Below are 17572 nucleotides of genomic sequence, written 5' to 3'. Positions count from 1 at the left end.
ACTCCTATAGCCACCCTGGGGACCATTCCAGATCCCATGTCCTCCAGTTGCTCTCCATCTCCTGTGTGTGTTCATTCATACAGAATTCCAAGTCATAAGAAAATGTTACCAATACACTCTACTTAATGCAGAGGGTGTAAACTACATTGTAATAAAAGTTCTACTTGAGTCATAATAAAATTTAAAATCTCAAAAAAATTAAAATCACAAAATTAACTATAATTTCTATTATAGAAGCAATTCATACACGATTTTTTAAAAATTCAAACAGAAATGAACAACCCAATTTAAAAATGGGCACAAGATTTCAAAAAAAAGCCTCAGCAAAACAGATACACAGATGGCAAATAGCATATGAAAAGATGCTCAATACCATATGTCATAACGGAATTGCAAATTAAAACAACAAGATACCACTACACACCTATTAGGATGGCAAAAATTCAAAACACTGACAACGCCAAATGCTGGTGAGGATGTGAAGTAACAGGAATTCTTGTTCATTGCTGGTGGGAACGCAAAATGATACAGTCACTTTGAAAGACAATTTGGCAGTTTCTTACAAAACTGCACACTCTTATCACGTGATACGAAACTGTGCTCTTTGGTATTTTGCCCTAATGAGTTGAAAACTTACACCCACACGAAAAACCCGCACAATAATATTTATAGCAGCTTTATTCATAATTGGCAAAGTTTGGAAATAACCAAGCAGTCCTTCAGTAGGTGAATGGATAAATAAACTGAGGTACATCCAGATAATGGGATATTATTCAGCGCTAAAATGAAATGAGCTGTCAAACCATGAAAAGACATGGAGAAACTTTGAAATGTATACTACTAAGTGAAAGAGGCCAATCTGATTCCAATTGTATGACATTCTGGAAAAGGCAAAACCATGGAGGCAGTAAAAAGAGCAGTGGTTACCAGAGGTACTGGGGGAGGAAAAAGGGATGAATAAATAGGTGGAGCACAGAGGATTTTTAGAAACTACTCTGTATAATACCATACTGGTGGACACATTTGTCAAAAGCCTATAGAATATACGACAGAAAGAGTGAACCCTGATGTAAACTACAGACTTTGGTTGAAAATGATGTGCCAATATAGATGCATCCGTGGTAACATGTTAATGGTATGACTGATGTGGGATGTCAACTGTGGGAGGGTCTGTGTGTGAAGGTGGGAAGGGATATGTAGCAACCCTCTGTACTTTCTGGTCAATTTTGCTGTGAACCTAAAACTGCTCTAAAAAATAAAATTTATTAGTGGGAAACAAAAATCAAACAGAACCGATAGATACAAAGTAAAAAGTAAGTTGCCATCTACACCCCAACCTCCTGGTCCTGCTCCCCAGAGGCACATAAGATTAATAAAGTCCTACATACCTTTCTAGAACTTCTATAATATGCAGGATAAAAACTACATATGATGGTCCCGCAGTATCCTTTCCCCCTTTCTTCTGTTTACTAACCGAATTAACTGAGTTTTCACTGGCCACACGCCTGACCTACTATCCCCCAGCCTCCCTTGAAGCTAGGAAATGCAACCAATTTCCTGATCAACGACTACAAACAAAGTAATGTAAATTCCATAATAGGAAAGTGCTTCCCTCCACTTCTTTTTCCACCCTTCCCCATGGGCTGAAATGTGGCTGTGGTGCTCTGAGCCAGCCTGCAGCATGAGGAGGGGAAAAGCCCACTCTGGTAGTGATCTAAGCTTTGAAAGGACAGGGAATACATCCGTATGTTATTCGCTGTTGTACTCTCAGAATCTGGCACAGAACTTAGCACTGTAGATTTATTACCTAATGTTTTATATTTTCAATATTTATATTTGACTCTTGAATCACCTAGGAATCTATTTTTCTGTAGAATATGAAGAACGTTTCTATCTTTATTTTGTCCCACTATTTACAGAATAGTCCTTCCTTTTCCCACTGTTGTGACACAAATTTGGTCATATATATGTCTACACATACCTTTATACACACATACACACACAAAATTCTTACTATACCTGTGGTGGGTCTCTTTCTTGCTTTACATTGTTCTACCCATAGAATCTGTCAATGTGGCATTGTTTTGATTATTGTGGAGTTATATTATGTTTTAATATCTGAGTGGTCAAGTAACTTCTTGATATGACCTTGACTCTAAATGTGTTGATTAAAATCACTTGATAAAGCACTCCATCAGTAACACAATTCTTAAAATAAATATTTATTTGTTCTCATGGATTGATTGTTTTTTGGCCAAACATGTGTCCACTTACTTGAGTAATCCCGCCCGATGGAAGACGTAGAGATCCTGCTCCAGGGTGCAGTTATTGAAGGGGACTATCTTCACGAAGTTCTGGATAAGGACAAACTCAGGGGTGAGATGTGGCAGAGAAATGAGGCAGAAGTTCTTGTCCTAACATGATTGGAGTAGGATACAAGGAAAGACTATCAGAAATCACTTATCACTAAACAAATTCCTGGTGTAATACACTAAAGAAAATACGGGTAAAATGTGTAAAGGAGAGGGTATTCAGTTAAACTCTCCTACAATTTGCAAAGTAATCATAAAACTCAAGGGGACAAGCAACTGCAATAATATGGAGAGCGTCTGACTGAACCCTGAATAAATGAATTATTGTGAACAATGGAACCCATTCTGCATAGCTCTCTTGCGGAAGTAGATTTTTAAACTAAGGACATTTGTGCTTGCAAATTGATTTGTAATCAGGAGTAAATGAGGCAGCGCTGTGTCACAGCAAAGGCTCCATGCTTACTAAGTGATATTGTACCAGCTGCGGTCCCCTCCTCTGTGAGAGGAGAGAGTGGCACTCCAGGACTTTTCTGTTCTGAAATCCTGTGATTATACATGAACAGATGTCTGTGGATTTTATCATTACACGATCCCATTTGAGTGAACAGATCTAACGGCATGTTTAATCTGAGGAGTGGGTTTAGGTAGCAGACACAGGAGGATCTGTATGTCCTGATGGCAGCCACTTACCTTTTCGATCTGAACTGTCCAATATGGTAGCCAGTAGACACATCTGGCCACTGAGCATTTGGAATGTGGCTAGTGTGATTAGGGAATTGACTTTTTCATTTTATTTCATCCTAATTAAATTTAAATTAAAAAACTGATACTGAATTCAGTTATTGGAAAACTTTTATGTATGTTTGGAACGACTTGGGAATATGAATCTACTTATTCAGCTGTAAATTTTATAAAATTTAAATGCAGATCAAGTTATTTCTGATGAAAAGTTATTGCTTGTATTAAGATAGGCTGTAAGTATATAATATACATTGGATTTCAAAAAGTGAGAAAAAGAATGTAAAATACCTCACTAATAATTTTTCATATTGATTACACGCTGAAATGATTAAATTTTGGATATATTGAGTTAAATAAAATTTATTATTAAAATTGATGTCACCTGTGTCTTTTTATTTTTTTTTAATGTGGCTGATGGAACATTTAGAATTATTACTTATACGGCTCGAATTCGTTGTAGGACAGACCGTCTGTGCTCCACGCGTCCCACTTGCCCCTCTGCCAGGGGTCTGCAGAAGCAGCCTGCACTTCCCAGAGCTAATTTGTCCCTTTGGGATCTCGCCTCCTCCTGAACCCTGTGAAGGTATTACTTGTGCTAATCTAAAACCCTGGGGATATTTGTGCAACCCAAAGGAGTGAACCATTGTTTGACTTTATCTCCCTTCTTTCTCACAGAACAACACAGCTCCTTTTGGGTACTTTACAGTCAAGGTGCTGAACACTCAAACTGAAAATCAGGACTGGGTGCCGCGTCCCTGAGAGGAAGAGACTATTACAATGAGCGGCTGTGACTTGGACCTGAAGGATTAAGGATGAAGTAACGAAGGCGTTTTGTCCCTGTCTCCCCATATCCTGAAATAAGAGAGAATTAAAAAGTAAGCATGTCTTTTACCTTGTTAAAGCCAGCATTGCTTTTGTAATGCTGAAGATCTGCCTTTACATGGACTTCAAAATAGGAATGAATTAAACTTATGTTTAAAGCCCTTTGAGGAATCTCTGAGGGAAACTGGTGTAAATCCTCCCTCGGGGTAATCTACGTCGCTTTATGAACCTTGAAATGCCTTGACATTAATTCAAAACAATATGATGCAGAACATTATTTCAAATCTTCATTATATTAACGATGTGAGGAAATACAATCTATGATCACATAGCTTTCAGGCAACATAATTAAACCATATTTGTTTTTTGCCTCAGTATGAAGAATAGGAAAGGAAAACTAAAGCAAATAGGTATTTTGCTTATAATTAGCCAACTGAAGAAGTACAGTTGTTAATGCCACTTAACAGATAGGCCAGCATGGAAAAAATCTTTATAAAAATCCATTTTGTTTCTCATTATCTTCCTTCCCTACTCTCTTCCCTCCAATAAAGTGATAAAAGGTTGGGTAGAATTTCCATCCCTTGACAACAATGAAACAAAAATGGAGGAAGTGGCGAGGATACCCTGAAATGGAGTACCTTGTTTGCACTTGGATGTTTGCCTGGGGGGAGCCCCTCCTACATGGCAGGCAGGTGTCCGGCAGAGCCAAGCAGAAAAATCAACCACAAGTTCCCAGTTTCCTTCCCTCAGAAAAGCAATATGGTAAGCTATAAAGTAATACAACAGTCTAGTACACTTCAGTGTAATTTTTGACATTTTCATGTTCTACCAGCATTCTATTAATGATTTGATTCTAATAAAACACTGGTAATGCTATCTCTAAAAGAAACTATACATTGAAAGAAAAATATTAAAACAGTGTGACTGAAACATGATTGAAAATGACAATATTTTCTATTTTTAAGAGTTCATGACATGACATTGAACCTTATTTTCAGAACACAAGCAGTTCAAACCTCAACATTTATAGCATTTTAAACGTTTGGACGATGAATATGACATTTGTCTTTTCAGCTTACAAAACCAATTATGTTACTCTAAATTCAGTATGTACTTACAGGAAAGAGACCGAAAACAAAATTCATAAAGTCCAGCGACCTGTAAACAACACAGTAAGCAATGTCACTGACCTGCAAGCAAATGTAGCATGGTGTATATTTAAAGAGATTTACAGCTCTTCCCCTCAGGCAGTGATTAGCTAACCACTGGTCAAAATTTGTGTCTAGCTAACCATTAATCAATTGTAGAAGTCATAAGCTTCATAGCTTCACACATCAATAGTAAAGTATTTTTCTAGAACTGAAGGTACTATTATAGCAATTAATAATCGCTGCACATTCAAAAAGCAAGACAGTCATTCTGTGGACACGATCCCTCCCTTCCTTTTTGGAAGGGATTGGGGGAGGTGTAGGCATATTATAAGTTACTCTCATCTTTTTTTCTTTTATATGCAAAAGATTTTCTGACCAGCTGCAGATGTATATTCATAGGCAAACCCTAATGAGTGCTCAAATTTCTGTATAAAAATTCAAAAATCACATTCCAAGCACAATCATATCTGAATGCACAGGGGAACATAAATATACACAACAAATCTAGAAAGGTTTATAGACTTTTTGGATGTCTACAATATAAGTAATATAAAAGGATTTCCCTTTTCAACCTCCCAGATGTCCAAAGAAATTGAAAATTTAAGAGGATAAAAATGTAAGTAAAACATGGTTCTAGATGAGGCTGGGAGAATGGGAATATGTTTAAATACATCCTCTAAAAAGGAAATGTCCAGCAGTGCTCTTGGTTAGCTCAAAATACTCCAGAATCTTCCATTCTATCAAAATGGGCCCATCGTTTCCTCTTCAAGATTGTTCTGAGGGCAAAATGGTGGGGTAGGTGGGCATCCTAAAGGGAATGTGGAATCTAAACATCGAGAGCAGGGGTCCAAGGAGCAGCAAGCACTGAACATGTGGGTGTTCTGGAGGGACAGGAAGTAGGGTGACTGAGTTTTCTGCCCAGCACCATGCCTCCTCCTTCCAGCAGCTGCTTGGTGTCCCACTAACCCCTGTCTCGGATTACCTTTGGGTGAGGTTCTAGCCCCAGATTCAGTGGGGAGCGTGAGGCAAGGGACTAAGCCATCATCATGGCCCAGCCTGGCCCGGGCCATCAGCTCAGGAATGAGCACACAGCCCAATCAGGCCTAATGGGACTTTGGCTAGGGACTTTGGGAAAGCTAGGCCCAAACCAGACTGTCCTCCTCACTTGTTTTTGGTGCATAGCCTGAAGCCACTATCCAACTCTTTTGGCCCAAGGTTGGGACACTGCTTTGAGATTGGAGCCAGAAGCAGGAAACCAAAAGCTGGGAAGTAGAGAGAAAAACTTGGTCCTTGACTGGGTTACCTAAGACCTGGATCAAGCCATTAAGAAAATCAGTCCTGCCACTGGACTTATCTGTCATTATGGTGAGGCAATTAGTCCATTTTGTCAAAGCCAGTTTGAGTTGGATTTTTTTGTTCCTTGCAACCAAAAATCTCCAGACAAGTAGCAACCTAAATCCAAAGTTCTCCCAAAATAAAAGCTTTAGAGAAGGGGTAGCAGCACATGGTTACATAGTGATGGTTTTCCAGATCCCCAACTCTTATGTAGGTGAACCAGACCCTGGGCAACCCAGTTCTGTGGGCCTTACCCAAATTTTACAGACTGAAATCTTTGGGAATGGGGCCCAGGAATCCGTGCTTTTCAAAGAGCTTCCCAGGAGATTAGATGTATGGCCAGGTTTGGAAACCACTGGCTCTGCAAGATTAAAATGTTGGGCCATCAATGCCATAAGAGTCTTACCATAACAGACAATCTACGGATCAGTACTTGCCTTGCTTCGTATTTCTCATCAATACAAAACAGCTGGATACAAAAAGCAGAGGAGGCTCCCATGTAGATGGGACGGAAGTACTTGATCTCCTTAGGCAGTGAGATGGATGCTGAGCTCATAGCACTGACACAGTGATTTGTATCATCCTCAGTGGACACTTGATGGAGATTTTCTAAGTCCTAGACCCAGGAAAGAGGAGGAGCCAAATGGGAACGCTATTCATTTTCTGCGATTTAATGGGTTAGTGGTGGCATCGTCTCTGTGTTCCTAGGACAGGTGTAACTGTCTCACTTGAAACAAATCATCTTGAATCAGGCGTAGTCTTAAGGAGACATTCTTAATGAGATACTAAAAATTTATAAAAGGACCAAAACAAGTTCGCACATGAAGGTCAGAAAAATAAATGGTTTCAGCTGGCCTTTGAAATAGGATCCGGATTTTAATTGTGTCACTGGGTAGAGTTAGCGCACGATAGTATTATATACATATTAATTCCATAAGCAAAATACATCTGTCCCCACAACTGTTTTCATTGTGACTTTGTGCTACAAGAATTTATGTATCTTGGGACAGGCAGGTTGGTGGGGAGGTGGAGCCTGGAAGGTCCAATTGACCTTAGCCACCTTAGCACCGAGTCCTTCCTGTCTCATTCAGGTGTGTCTAAGGTGTTATAGCTCAGTTAGAGAGGAAAATGATTCATTCTGAGATCCTTCTCGGAGTTCTTTGAAATCAAAGTAATATATGCATACAGTAAAAATTAAAATACTACTACCACTAAAAACTTACAAAGAAAATCAGGAGTCCACTGTCCCTCTAAGTCCCTCTCCTCACTGGCTAGCACTTTCAACTTGCTCATTTCTTTTGATACGTACCTCTGTATTTCTGAATGTGCTTATGCTGCTGTTTCTTAATTCATGAGTTTTTGAGATTCCTTTGTTATATTCATGTGATAGATAGGTAGACATAACCCTCTTACACTACCCTCTTCCCCATACCCTATTTCTCCCCCATCCCTCAATATCAATTACAGCACAATTCAGGGTTACGGCAGTAAGGACTTATATCATTATGAGTATGTAAATATCACTGTTACTGAGCGAAGTGTAATATGAGTGTGTTCTCATCTGTGTACTTTGTTTTGATTCTATTGGTTTCCTAATTTTTTCCACATGCCTTATCAGATTGGCCAAGTGTTTCTCAATATTATTTTCTAGACAACGAGGCACTGGAGATCATCTCTGACTTCATTTCTCCTCTCTCCCCCCTCTGATCTAGGCTGGCTCACCTGCCTGCTGTACCACCTGCTTTCTTATTTTGCAGCTCCTGTGCAAGTTCCAGGTCTTTTCATTGTCTTCTTTGTTCATGGCTTATGCCCTTTTGCTACTGCAGCACATTTCTAGCTCCCTACAGTGCTTGATAGGTAGCAAAACTCAACAACTAACTGGGCACTTTGTGGGGTGATCAAGCACTGACCTGGAATTTTATTGGGTGACCGTCTCCAGGGACATTATCTGGAGGCCTTTTCTTCGGGCCTGTCAGGTATTGGGAGAAATTAAGTTCTCCAATCTCCTGCATGAGGGACTTGGTAAGCAGAACAGTGGCCCCCAAAGAGGTGTATGGCCTAAGCCCCAGAACCTGTGGATGTTCCTTTATAGGGCAAAAGAGACTTTACAGATGTCATGATGTTAAGGATTCTGAGAGAAAGAGATTATCTTGGATTCTCTGGGTAGGCTCCGTGTAATCGTAAGAGATCTTGTAAGAGGGAGGCAGGAGGGTCTGAGGTATAGAGAGACTGGAAGATGCTACGCTACTGTCTTTGAAGGTGGAGGCAGGGGCTACATGCCAAGGAATGCAAGTGGCTCCTAGAAGCTGGCAAAGGCAAGGGAACGGATTTTCCCCTAGAGCCTCCAGAATGAATAGGGCCCAGCTTGCACCTAGATCTATCTTAGCACAGTAACCTGTTTAGGGGTATCTGACATCCAGAACTAAAAGATAATAAACTTGTGTTGTTTTAAACCACTAAGTTTGTGGTAATTTGCTACAGCAGCAATAAAAATCTAACACAATGACCTGGCTTCTGGCATTTGGAAACATAAGAGGAGGAGAGATTCCTCCATTTGAAATGTAAAATTGCACTTATTCATCTATTCTCTGTGTTTCCCCATTACATAGTCTCATACATGCAGGCTGAACCTGAATTGGAGCTGTTTCTGTTCACTCTCTCCAGAGAACAGTCATCTGATCACTTCACTGAGGCAATAGATGACGAGCTAAGTGCCATCTGCAGGGAATCTAGTGTCCCTGACACTCCATAGCAGTCTGTCAGATGCCGTGTTTCAGCCCGGTCCTTGGCCCACTTTCTACAGAAGCTTCAGGTCCTCGGCCTACTGTGGACAAGTACAGAAGTCACACAATTTCCACTAGTCCCTCCTTCATAATGGCTCCTGAGTTTCACCTTTCTCAGCTGGGCTAAGCCAGTGTAAACTCTGACATCAATTTTCTTCACTCTAAACATTTTAAAGTGCTCATCTTCCAACATCTCCTCTCCCAGTCTCATTGTCTTTGTAAATTTGTGCCGTTTTGTTCCTTTACTGTCATTTCAGTAGTTTTCTTCCAGGAAGGGAGAGGATATAAACATGGGAGATCAATCCACCTTGTTGGCCCAGACGCCCTCTCGGGTTCCAGTACTTCTAACGCAGTGGGAACCAGCCCCCCTCCACATCCTTGTTTGGGTTCCTGAAGGAACTGCTACCGTCTTAGAAATATCAGAGAGAAAACTGCTCACCTCTGCTGCATGCCTGACCCTCTCCTCCCCAGGGCACAAGGAGTGAGTGCCCTACTGTGGGTTTCCCTAGAGCAAACTCTGAGCTGAGTTTATTTGGGAAGTGATGCCAGGAAATTCTGCGACAGGAGTGGGGAAGTTAGGCAAGGAAGGACACCAATGCAGAGTGTTTAACGAGTGAGTTAGCACCACGGACTCACTCCCGCCGAGATCTCAGGGAGACCATGGAGAACCCACCTAAGAGGCAAAGGAGTTGGCATACCGATTCTCCAGCTGCCTTCAATTATTGACTGACGGCTGCTCCCCAAAGATTCTGACCTGCCTGCAGGAACAGTGCTGGAGAAAGACCAGGCACTGGAAGTCCTCCTCCTCAGGATGCTGAGGAATGAGCAGTGCCAGAACGATATGCGTGGGGGTCCCACAGCACATGCTAAAGTGAAATTCCGAAAATGGACCGTGTGCTGGCCTAGCTCACTCTCTCTGTAGCAGCACGTCCTGCTCCGGGATGCATGCATTCTCCTCTCCTCCCTGCACTTAGCCTGGGGACACTGCCCCGGGGTGAGGCCTGCCTATAGCCAGGTGTGTACACTTAATTCAGTAGGAGGAAGTAGGAAATCCATTTGTGTTTCAGGTCCAAACTTTGCTCTCCAGTTCAGATTTCAAGTGTATAATAAAGTGGTATTTTTATCCCTAGCTGACTTCTGTGAAGACTTCTTAATTGGTCAGAATCTGGAGAGGCGAGGAGTGTGATAATCCGGCCCTCTCTCAGAATTTTAGTATCTGGGATTAGTGTTCAGTGAATTTGTCCCGGGACCTCCGTGGAGATGACTCAACCTCCTATTTCATATTCCCCCCTCAAGGGTCTCTAGACTTTCCAGCTGACTCATGCTGACCTACCAACAAGGGGCACCTGGGAATCCACTGCAAGTTCAGAATGAGTTCATCAGTGGGGGTGGGGGGTGAAAATGTCTGATGGCGTCAATCTCCCATTTAGAACCTTCATAGCCTTCCTCTGCTCCTTAGGAAAAGTTCAAAATCCCGAGCAGGGTCCACAGAGCCCTGCCAACCTCCATCTGAATCTTTAGGTTTCTAGCAGGAAATAGATCCAGTGGAGTGGACAAAGCAGGTTTAGCAAAGGACCGCATGTGAAGGTGTGGGCAGAGTGAAGGGAACCAACAAAGATGAGGAGGTGCCCCAGGGATAGCAACTGGAGGAAGATGCTACCACCCCTTGGCCTGAATCTGTCACCGAAGGGAGTAGTTACTGGAACCTGGGAAGCAGATGAGTGACATCAAATACATATCGGTGTATATATGAGCAAATGTATGTGCATATGATACACATAGTTGCAGAAAATTCTTACAAATGTTTTACCCCTAAGGAATATTTTCTCTCTGGACAATGGGAGGAAGAGGGAAAACTCTATTCACTGAAATTGTTGCAAATAATTGATGTAGAAAGGGTAATTTCTAGGTCCAAGCTGTGCATGGGATAAAGAATAAAGGATTAATCACAGTAAAGAGTTCTGTGGAGGAAGGTTCTGGGGCAGGTTCCGAGGAAGGTCGTGTGGAGCAGGCCCTAAAGGAGGTGGCAGATGAGAGGCAGGGAGGCCTGGAGAAGGAAAGGGCACAGGAAAGGGCACACAGACTCAGGTGCCGAGACATGAATTGCGTAGGGGCCAATCAGACAGCACACAAAGCCCTACCTCCATTTCACTAGTATTTCCACTTTGGACTATGGATGAAAGTTCCTCAGTTGCAGCTTCTTCTGCAGTTTTTCCCTGCAAATGACAATGGCAAGACATGAGAATCAACACCCACAGTGGCTCAGAGCTCAAGCTCTGGAGCACGCTACCTGGACTCAGATCCTGGCTCCACTTACTGGCTGTGTGGCAGTGGGAACACTGTAGGGCCTCGGTTTCTTCATCTGTAAAAAGGGGCTAAAAACACCACCTATCTCATAAAGTTGTTATGTGGATAAAATAAGGATAGACAGATGGATGGCTAGACAGATAGACACACAGATAGATAGATGTGTAACAGTGCTGGCACCTCCTAATTTTCTGTAGATGCTAGTAATAATAACTAACAAAATAATTTTATTGTTTTGTATAACTTGAAAGCTGCACTAGGTTTTTATAACTGCTTTACTGAGGTATAACTGACATGCAGTAAGTTGCATATAAAGACCATCTTTTAAAAAGTTTTGACCTATGCATGCACTCATAAAAATATTACCACAATAAAAATAATGAATATACACATCACTCTGAAATGCTTCCATGTTTCTATGCCCCATGGCACTGTGCAACCACAGGTAAACAATGGTCTGCCTTTTGTCACTATCGATTGATTATGTGAGGAGTCTATACCTGGATCTTCTGTTCTGTTCCATTAATCTTATGTGTTGACTTTGACATCATTACCACCTGTTTTAATTAAAAGAACTTTATAATAAGTCTTGAAATCAGTAGTATTAATCCTATAACTTTGTTCTTTTTCCAAAGTTGTTTTGGCTACTCTAGGCCCTTTTCATTTCCATATGAATTTTGGAATCAATTTTTCAATTTCTCTAAAAATTTCTCATGAAATTTTGATTGCATTAATCAATTTGGGAAGAATTAGGATTTTTGGCAATATTGAGTCTTCAAAAGCATGAACATGGGATATCAAGATATCTCTCCATTTATTTAGGTCTTATTTCATTCTCTCAGAAATATTTTGTAGTTTATAGTGTACATAGGTCTTGGGCATCTTTTGTCAGATTTATCTCTAAGTATTTTGCATATTCGTACTATTGTAAATAATATTTATTTCAATTTCTGATTGTTCATTGCTATTATATTGAGATAAAATGGAACTTTGCATGTTAATTTTGTACGTATTTAGCAATTTGCCAAAGTACTTATTAGTTCTAGAAGCTGTTTTGTAGATTCAAAGATGATTATGTTATCTTCAAATAAAAGAGAATTTTAATTCTTCCTTTCCAATCTGGATGCCTTTTATTTCTTTTCTTGTCGTTGCACTGGCTTGAACCTCCAGTATAATTTTGAATAGAGGTGGTAAGAGCAGACATTCTTGTCTTGTTCCTGACCTTGGTAGAAAAGCATCACGTCTTTTATCATTACGTATGATGTTAGCTATAGGTTTTTCAAAAATAGCCACTATCAAATTGAGGTTCTCTTCTGTTCCCAATTTTCTGAGTTGTTTTTAAGAGGAATGAATGTTGAATTTTCAGATGCCTTTCTTGCATTTATGAGATAAATATATAGGTGTTCTTCTTTAGTTTGTTAATATGGTGAATTATATTAATTTATTTTCATATGTTAAACCTATCTTGCATTCCCAGAATAAACCCTCCTTAGTCATGATGTATAATCATTTTTCTATAATTATTGAATGTATTAAAAATCTTATTAGAAATTTTCCATTGACATTCATGAAAGCTATTGATCTGTAGTTTTATTTTCTTGTAATGTCTTTTGTTATTAGAGAACATACTTTAAATGATTTGATCCCTTTTAAAGTTACTAAGACTTATTTTGTAACCCAGAATATGGTCTAGTCCACTTTGGTAAATGTTCCATGTGCATGAAAAGGAACGCGAATTCTTCTATTGTTGAGTAGCGTGTTCTATAAGTGTCAATTATTAAAGTTGGTCAATAGTGTTCTTAAATTTATATCCTTATTGGTTTTCTGTCTACTTGTTCAATTATTAAGAGAGGGATATTGAAATCTCCAAATATAGGTATTTGTCTTTGCAGTTCTATCAATTTTTGTTTCATGTATTTTGAAGTTCTGCTATTAAATGCATAAATATTTAGGACTGTTATGTCCTCTTGATCTCTGTTATCCTTAGTAATATTCCCTGTCCTGAAATCCACTTTGTCTGAAATGAATAAAGCTACTCTAGCTTTCCTTTGATTAGTGTTAGCATGTTGTATCTTTTTGCATCTTTTAATTTGAACCTATTGTATCTTTATATTTAAAGTGCATTTTTGTAATCCACATATAACTGAGTCTTGGTTTTTTAATCCAACCTATATCTACTTTATATTTTCTTTCATTGGGATATTTAGACCATTTACGTAAATGTAATCACTGATATGGTTAGGGTTAAGTCTGTCATTGTGCTATTTGTTTTCTATTTGTCCCATCTGTTATTTATTCCCTTTTTCCTCTCCTTTTGCCTTCTTTTGGATTAATCATATGTTTTTATGATTCTACTTTATCTTTTCTGTAGGCTTATTAGATACAACTATCTGAAGTTGATTTGTAACGTTAGTGTTTTTTTTTAAGCCTTTATAGTATGCATTTTTAACTTATTATAGTCTATCTTCAGGTGATATTATCCCACTTCAGGTATAACATAAGAACTTTAAAACAGAATACTTATGTTTCTCCTCTCTTGGTCTTTGTGCTATCCTTGTCATACATTTTATTTTTACATATGATATAAGCCCCATACTATGTTATTTTTATTTCAGCAGTCAATTATCTTTTAAAGAGATATAAATAATAAGAACAAAATCTTATACATTTACCCATTTATTTACCATTTCTAGTGCTCTTCATTCCTCTGTATAGATCCAGATTTCCATCTGGTATTGTTTTCCTTCTGGCTGAAGGACTTCCTTTAACATTTCTTATAGTATGGGTCTGCTGGTAATAAATTCTTCCACTTTTTGTGTATAGGCAAAAGTCTATTTCACCTTTATTTTTGAAAGATATTCACTAGGTACAAAATTCTAAGTTGACAGTTTATTTCCTTCCAGTTCTTTAAAGATGTGACTCCACTGTCTTCTTGCTTACATTGTTTCTAACAAGAAATCTGCTGCCATCCTTATCTTTGTTCCTTTCTTCCCAACTTGTCTTTTGTTCCCCTGGTTACTTTTAAGATTTTTCTCATCACTGGTTTTCCACTATTTGATTACAATTGTCTTTGGTATATTTTTCTTCATGTTTCTTGTGCTTGCTGTTTGTTGAGATTGTGTCTGTGGGTTTATTGTTTTCATAAAATTCAGAATTTCTTTTAGTCAATATTTCTTCATATACTTTTTTTGTTCCAATCTCTCTCTCCCCTTTTTTATGGACACCAATTACAAACATATTAAGTACCTAAAGTTATCCCACAGCTCACTGATACATTGATCTTTTTTTAAAAAATTCCCATTTGTTTCAAGTTCACTATTTCTTTCCTGCAATATCTAATCTGTGGTTAAACTTTCTATTGTATTTTTCATCTCATGAATTGTAGTTTTTATCTCTGGAAGTTTTATTTGGGGTATTTTTATATCTTCTCTGTCTCTCCTTAATCTATTATAACTATAACCTATATAGTTATAACTGTTTTAATGTTCTTGTCCACTAATTCTAACATCTTCTTCAGACCTGGGTTGGCTTCAATTGATTGAGTTATCTTCACTTTATACATCGTATGTTCCCGGTTTTTTGAATATCTGGCAATTTTTTATTAGACTCCAAACATGTGATTTAATCTGTTTGGTTGATGGATAATTTTGCATTTCTACAAATATTCTTAAACTTTGTTCTGGGACTCAGTTAAGGTCCTTGCGTACAGTTTGATCCTTTTGGCTCTTGCTCTAAAAATTGTTAGACAGTACTGGAGCAGTGTTCCATCTAGAGCTAATTATTCCCTACTACTGATGTAACACTCTTCTGCATATGCTCCCAAGTCCTGTGAGTCATAAGGTTCTCCAGTCTGGTTGATGGGATTGGGCATTCTTCCCAGCCTTGTACGAGCACTGGGCACTGTTAGTGCTAATACTTTTGGGAGGTTCTTTCCTCTCCCTGATCTTCAGTATGTTTCCCACATGCATGAGCTGATCAGTACTCAGCTGAATACTCAAGAGTGACCTTTTGCTGGTGCTTAACATCTCTCTCTCTCTGTGCAGCTTTCTCCTCTCTGGTACTCTGTCTTGCAAACCTTAGTTGCTTTAGTCTCCATGGACTTACAGATCTGTCTTCTAAACTCAGGAAAACCACTGGGGTCCCACTTGTTTCTCCTGCCCTGTGCTATGGCCTGGAACTCTCTCAAGGCAGTAGGCCATAGCAATCAGAGGACTTACCTGGATCGTTTCTCATCTCTCAGGCATCACTCTCCTTTGTTACCCGACAAGCAGTGTCTTAAAAACTGTTATTTTATATATTTTGACCACTTTTTGGTTATTTCAGGCAGGACAATAAATCCAGTTTCTGTTATTCCATCTTTTCCAAAGCAGAAGTCCTTTGCACAATTTGTTGTTATTATTGATTCCATTCATCAGTTTCATTTCCCTCAATCTAATCCATGCCATACAACCTTCTTTTAAAGGTTCCGGTGTCCCTCATTCCCTTCTTCTGAGATGTTTCCCATTGTCCTTTCCACATACTGAATTAGGGGGCTTTCCTCTCCCCCAACATGCCACCGCCTCTTGAAGGCCGAGGCTGTGTTTTGGTCTTGTGGGGACTCTTAGCACCTAAGAGAGTGTCTGACCATTGTGAGTACCAACCTCCATGCAGAGACTAAATCAGCACTTGGAATACAACACCCAACTATCTGGAGGTTGGGTCCTTTTGTGGTTTGTGGGGTAAGAATGCACTTTCCATATAGACAATGTGAAAATCCAGACGATGAGCCAGGTGGCCTCGTGCTAAGGAAAATGTTCTCCCTCCCTCCTCTGCTCCCCAAGATTTTTTTTGCATGAGTCGATGGGCAAAGGAAATGTTGTTTTGTCCAAGGATGAAAGAAAAAAATAAAAGAGTTGAGGGCTGGCGTCCAGGAAGCAATGGCACTGTACCTGCCCCCATCTTGAGCTCAGGAATGGGTTCTGGGCCCAGCTGGATGGAGGAGGTAGGAAGACCAGAAGGAGAAGGAGCTGTGTAGTGAATTGGGATTCTGGCCACACAGAGTGCTAATGTAGGACCAGGCTGACAACTTTAGACAAGAAGTAAGCCTGGCTAACTGTGACCTCCTTTGGTATAGGTTTCCCCTTCGTTAGGTAAGGGTGGCAGGAATAACACAGGCAGAGCTCTGTTAGTGTCACCTTGGCAGCAGAAGGGTATGGGTGGGTAGGGCTCCTGCTGAGACCAAGCAAGGACAGTGGAGCCAAGAGCTGTGGTGGGTGTTTATGTAGTTTGCAGGGTCCAATCAGACAGAAAGGAAAACGATGCATCATTTGAGTACGTGGATAGTGTATAAATCTCTTCAGAAAGTCTGGATTTTTAAACTGGCTTTAAATGAGCAGCTGTATCTGTCTCAGACTCCTGAAATCAGGTAATGAGTGAGAAGGAAGGTAGAGAAGGAATGAAATTCCATTCTGACCTGTATTCTTGAAGATAACAGGCTCTAATTTGTCTGTTACAAACATGCAACCTCTCTTTCGTCCGGGCCTGCTCTCTCCCCAACCTGAGTGCTAGTAGGGTCTTTTCCACATCAGACATTAGAACTTCTCAGCAATGACCCCGCACCAGGACTGCCCCGACCCTGACAACACAAGTATTCCCCAGGACTACCCAATGCCACAGGCATGAGGGAATGACCATTACCTGGTTGTTTTCACTTTCCCTGGCCTCTGGTGAGACAGGTTCCTGTGGCTCTTCGACTATTTTCTGGGAGTCCTGGCTGCTACTCCTTCGCTCAGCATCTTTGAGACAGAAAATGGCATAAGGACAGAAATCAGATGATAAATATCTGCAGAGCCACAGGCAATTGGAGACAGCATAGTAATGTGTTTCTAAACTGCAGCATATCTGAAGAGTTATATTGCAGAGGGCAGCACCATGAGATGGGAAGAACAGTGTCCTCCCAGCTCTCCCCAATTCTCACCTCAAGGTGCCCTCATCCACATGATGAAGATAACATGCCAGTGATAGGCCTGGGCCTTGCCTGGCACCCAGGAGGCCCTCAACCTCTGCCAGTTACTAAACTACATGATCCTTTCGTAAGAACCCCCTTTGAAGTTTCCAAACAACTGATTATCAACTTTCTGGA

General features: G+C 40.1%; 1 protein-coding gene across 5 annotated transcripts in view; it reads right to left on the bottom strand.

Annotated features, from left to right (window-relative positions):
- The window catches only part of CFAP61 (cilia and flagella associated protein 61), a 336449-nt gene that overhangs the window by 214094 nt on the left and 104783 nt on the right, over positions 1-17572 (bottom strand). For 4 of the 5 annotated variants that reach the window (XM_033094245.1, XM_033094246.1, XM_033094244.1 and 1 more), the window contains 5 exons: positions 17128-17225; positions 11286-11360; positions 6799-6977; positions 4994-5033; positions 2275-2414 (listed from right to left, as the gene is read on the bottom strand). In XM_033094245.1, the coding sequence (XP_032950136.1) occupies positions 2275-2414; positions 4994-5033; positions 6799-6977; positions 11286-11360; positions 17128-17225 (532 nt within the window). The remainder of the gene's footprint in view (positions 1-2274; positions 2415-4993; positions 5034-6798; positions 6978-11285; positions 11361-17127; positions 17226-17572) is intronic. The other variant, XM_033094247.1, reaches the window with a different exon arrangement.

Source organism: Rhinolophus ferrumequinum, chromosome 23, assembly GCF_004115265.2.
Source record: "Rhinolophus ferrumequinum isolate MPI-CBG mRhiFer1 chromosome 23, mRhiFer1_v1.p, whole genome shotgun sequence".
Lineage (NCBI taxonomy): Eukaryota > Metazoa > Chordata > Mammalia > Chiroptera > Rhinolophidae > Rhinolophus > Rhinolophus ferrumequinum.
Note: the sequence above shows the minus strand (reverse complement) of the source record. Positions and strands in the feature narration are given on the sequence as shown.